This window comes from Nicotiana sylvestris, chromosome 2, assembly GCF_000393655.2.
Source record: "Nicotiana sylvestris chromosome 2, ASM39365v2, whole genome shotgun sequence".
Lineage (NCBI taxonomy): Eukaryota > Viridiplantae > Streptophyta > Magnoliopsida > Solanales > Solanaceae > Nicotiana > Nicotiana sylvestris.
The window spans coordinates 82,603,896-82,609,104 of NC_091058.1; the positions used below are offsets into that span (position 1 = coordinate 82,603,896).

At 39.4% G+C, this 5,209-nt stretch overlaps 1 protein-coding gene across 1 annotated transcript; it reads right to left on the minus strand.

Annotated features, from left to right (window-relative positions):
• Positions 1 to 2,678: 2,678 nt before the first annotated feature.
• Positions 2,679 to 5,004, minus strand: LOC138885152 (uncharacterized). Its single transcript, XM_070166056.1, has 7 exons — positions 4,840 to 5,004; positions 4,136 to 4,755; positions 3,688 to 4,027; positions 3,353 to 3,550; positions 3,138 to 3,243; positions 2,848 to 3,032; positions 2,679 to 2,693 (listed from the first exon to the last, which is right to left on the minus strand). Exons 1-7 carry the CDS (start codon positions 5,002 to 5,004, stop codon positions 2,679 to 2,681), a joined length of 1,629 nt encoding a protein of 542 aa, XP_070022157.1.
• Between the last annotated feature and the right edge of the window lie 205 nt (positions 5,005 to 5,209).

The following is a 5,209-nucleotide window of genomic DNA, read 5'->3' on the forward strand; positions in this document are numbered from 1 at the left end:
ATACATCGGAGCTCTTCTACCTCTATAATGATCACGCAGAGCAGCAAGAACAAAATGCCATTTAAAATGCATTGTCAATACAGTATTATCTAGAGAAATGAGGCTAGACAGTATCACTCAATCATCCAAGCAGGAGAAACCAATCAAACTGCTACTTACGGGAGGGGAGGGATGTCATATAGAACCTCATCCATGCCATATCACCTTTAGCACAAAGCTCTAAACAACAAAGAAAACAACTCAATCTAAGAGCCAACCTGTTTTTGACGGAATTTACGTTAGATTTCATATGTAACCTACCCAGATCCAATCACCTCACGGAATTTAATCCAAACAATAGAAGACGACGAGCATAAAGACTTAAATAAACTCACGTTGAAGCAAAAGATAACCAACAAATCCTACATCAACTGGATACAACAAAACTATAACTCAAACTAGCAGAAATTGCAGCTGAAGCTACTCAGAAGCGCATCAAACTGGACAGAAACATGTTAAGGAACTGAACTTGCAATATCTCTTTATTACAACTTTAGGTCACAACCCATGAATCAAATTCTCAGTCAACAACACTCCAAATCGGTCTCCTTTTGTATTCACATTTCCATAAAAAAAACAGCAGAACCACTCAAACAAACATGTTCAAACTCAGAAAACCAACTCAAAGCTCAACCAAACATCCCAAAATTGTTCAGTGATGTTAATTTTTACATCTCAGGTATCCAGAAATCGATTCAAACAAACAAGATATTTCAGCTCACACAAAATAGAAAAATAGGGGAGTTTGGAAGTGAACCTAAAAATGAACTTTCGATTAATGCAATTTAACAATTACAACGATTCTCAAAGGAAGCGAGTCCAAACAGAGATTGCAATGAACTCACGAATCAGCAGCTAAACGAACAGCGTTCGAGCAGCTCCAAATGAACAACACTCAGTCGACTTCCATTAACTCAAAATGAAATCCAGAAAATGAACTCAGCCTTCGAGCTCAATCCAAAATCATCATGAAAAATGAAAATTTCTGAACTTCAAGATGAAGAGAACAAAGGGGCTCAGATTAAAAAAACGAAAATGATTTTTTTTGTATTTTTCTATTGTAACTAGAATTAAACTAAGATGGTTTCAAAATGAATCAAAAAGAAAAAGATGCTTTCTTAGAACCCTATTTCCCAAGTGACCTCTGCTTCTCCAAAAGAAAATCCCTCAGAATCATCCCCCTTTACAAAATCGGATTCGGTCCTTTTTGAAAACGAGCACCTGATGAATGTGGGGCTCGGATTGAATGAAATCAATCCAACGCCTCACACTCATCCAATGATTGTCCTCCAGAACCTTCCAATCACGCGATATGGTTCAAAATTGGGCAAGTGAAGGGGTGGGGGGGGGATTGGTGTCAGAAACCGTTACACCTATGGCATGAGGAGAGAACTGAGAGACGCGTGATGCAAGTTTGGATTCACTCGCCTGAATTTGGACTGAATTGGGGCTTGGTTTGGGCGAGAGAGACGATTGAACAGTACTATGCGCCACTTTCGGGTCTTCGGGATTTAGGTCTAGGGTCGCTTGTTTTGTGTTATTAGTTATTTGGGGATGGGTCGGGTTTGGGGATGACGGGCGGGTGAGTGGGGTAATTTGGGCTGGACCTGGACGGGCAGGCGTGAGACTTTGGCTGGGAGGGGAATTGAGTTAATTCCCAGCCCAATTTGAATGAATCTCCTTCCCAAATTCATTTTCTTTTTCTTTTTTTCTCTTTTTTCTTTTTCTTTAATTAATAAAATCCTAGAATTAACTCCTAAATTAATCTAAGTTGTAAAATTAAACTAATTGCCTAGTCATAATAATTATAAAATTACTTAGTCCTAAATTAAAGGAAAAAATCAATAGACTAAAATTAAAAGGTGTAAAATGAGCTATTTTATGATTTTCGTTTTTAATAAAATAAATAATTGCTAATTAATTCCAAAAATATAAAATCAAACCTAATTGTGATGCATGGTATTTTTGGATTTTCATGATTTTTTTAATAAAAATGAACATGCACAGAAAATGCAAATAATTAGCACGAATTTCCACAAAATCCTATAAAATTGTAAAAAATAGAAAAAAATATTTTCTTGTATTTTATGGGAGTAATTCACATAGGGCAAAAATCACATGCTCACAGCTGCCCCTCTTTGCTCGGAAACGCGAAGAGTTTTCATGTAAAGATAAAGTTAGCGGATACGAGCGAATTTTGCCCGTTTGAATACTCCGTGTGAAGCATCTTTTGAATTATTTTCATTCCTGCTTTTCTTTGCTTGGTTCTTATTTTTTTCTTTTATTCTCTCATTTTCCCCTCTCTTTTCTTTTTCTTTTTCTTTTTTTTTCCTTTTCTTTTCTCTCTTTTCGTTCTTTTCTTTCTTTTCTTTCTCTTTTTCTCTTATCTTTTCCCCTTTTCCTTCTTTATTTACCTTTTGTATCCGTTCTTCTGAACTTTACTACTGATTCTAAAAGAGGGGTATAAAATAAAAATAAACAAGGCTCAAAGAGGTAACAAAGGGTAAAGTGTTTAGATAGGAGAATAAAATGCCTTCGTCATTCCAATCTTCAAAACATGCCAAGTACAAGCAAACACAATTTAAACCAAAGAAATCATACATAATGTCTTTTGACTACATCAGAATTGATAGCCATATCTACACATTTGCCTTCTACATTTGTTAAATACAAAGCACCAACAGACAACACTTTCGTTACGATGAACGGCCCCTGCCAATTTGGGGCGAACTTGCCTTTTGCTTCAGCTTGATGTGGGGGGATGCGCTTCAATACTTGTTGACCTAGTTCAAATTTCCAGGGACACACCTTTTTATTGTATGCTTTTGCCATTATCTTTTGATACAGCTGGCCATGACACAGTGCTGCCAATCTCTTCTCATCAATCAAACTTAATTGCTCCAGACGGGTTTTGACCCACTCATCATCATCAGTCTCAGCTTCAGAAACAATCCGAAGGGATGGAATTTCAACTTCCGTAGGTATCACTGCTTCTATGCCATATACCAACAAATAGGGAGTTGCACCTACTGAAGTGCGAACAGTAGTGCGACAACCCAACAATGCAAAGGGTAACTTTTCATGCCATTTCCTGGAACCCTGCACCATTTTCCGAAGTATCTTCTTTATGTTCTTGTTGGCTGCCTCAACTGCTCCATTCGCCGTGGGGCGGTATGGAGTGGAATTGCGATGCATAATCTTAAACTGTTGACACAGTTCTTTCATCAGATGACTATTAAGATTAGCACCATTATATGTGATGTGAGATTACAAACCCACAAATGATATTTGAGTGAACAAAATCGACCACTACCTTCTTGGTCACAGATTTGAAAGTTTTAGCTTCAACCCACTTAGTGAAATAGTCAATGGCCACCAGAATGAACCTGTGTCCATTGGATACTGCTGGCTTAATCGGTTCGATGACGTCCATACCCCAAACAACAAAGGGCCATGGTGTGGACATTGTGTGCAATTCAGATGGCGAAGAATGAATCAAGTCTCCGTGTACCTAGCATTGATGACACTTGCGCACAAAACTGATACAATCTCGCTCCATGGTAAGCCAATAATAACCTGCTCGATGAATTTTCTTTGCCAAAACATATCCACTCATATGCGGTCCGTAGACTCCAGAATGTATTTCACAGTCGTGGCTTGTCTAGCATCTGTACATCTTAACAATCCAAGATCTGGAGTTCTTTTGTACAAAACTCCTCCACTGAAGAAAAATCCACTTGCCAAACGTTGAATTGTTCTCTTTTGATCCCTTGTGGCTTGTACCGAATATATCCCCGACCTGATGTACTCCCTGATATCGTGGAACCAAGGTTCACCATCAAGTTCTTCTTCCACCATGTTACAGTAAGCATACTGATCGCAAACCTGAATATGCAAAGGGTCAACATAAGCCTTATCTGGATGATGTAACATCGATGACAGAGTAGCCAAAGCCTCAGCAACCTCATTGTGGATCCTAGGGATATGCCTGAACTCCACTGATCTGAACTACTGGCAGAGATCCTGCAGACATTGTCTATACGGTATGAGTTTCAAATATCGGGTCTCACATTCTACCTAAATCTGGTGCACTAACAGATCTAAATCTCCCCAAACCAACACTTCTTGGACTCCCATGTCCACAGCTAACCTTAAACCCAAAAAGCACGCTTTGTACTCGTCCATGTTGTTGGTATAATAGAAACGAAGCTGAGCAGTGACAGGATAATGGTGCCCTATTTTAGAGATGAGTACAACTCCTATTCCAATACCTTTCATGTTAGCAGCCCCATCAAAGAAGAGTTTCCAACCGGGATTTTCATCCTTCTCGACCTCATCAATATGTATTACCTCTTCATCAGGAAAGAAAGTTCTCAAAGGTTCATATTCTTCATCCTCCGGGTTCTCGACCAAGTGGTCGACCAAAGCTTGGGCTTTCATCGCCGTCCGAGTCACATAGATAATCTCAAACTCTGTGAGCAAAATCTGCCACTTTTCAAGTCTTCCTTTTGGCATAGGCTTCTGAAAGATATACTTCAGAGGATCCAGGCGAGAAATGAGGTAAGTGGTGCAGGACGACAAATAATGCTTTAACTTCTGTGCTACCCAAGTCAGGGCGCAACATGTCCTCTCAAGGGGAGTATACCTAACCTCATAAGACGTGAACTTCTTGCTAAGATAATAGATGACTTTCTCTTTCCTGCTGGTGATGTCATGCTAACCCAATACACATCCAAATGAATTATCCAGGACTGTCAAATAATTAATCAAAGGTCTCCTTGGTTCTGGTGGGACCAACACAGGTAGATCCAACAAATACTCTTTGATCTTATCGAAAGCTTCCTGGCACTCATCAGTCCATTTGACCGCATCATCCTTCTTTAGTAACTTGAAGATGGGCTCACAAGTTGTCGTGAGCTGAGAAATAAACATGCTGATGTACTTTAGCCTCCCTAATAGACTCATCACCTCGGTCTTGTTCTTTGGTGGTGGTAATTCCTAGATAGCCTTGATTTTTGAAGGATCTAACTCAATGCCTCGCCGGCTAACTATGAACTCCAACAGTTTCCTAGATGGAACACCGAACACACACTTTTCAGGGTTGAGTTTAAGATTGTACCTGCAGAGCCTCTGCAAAAACTTTCCAAAATCTCTGACGCGGTCAGACTGC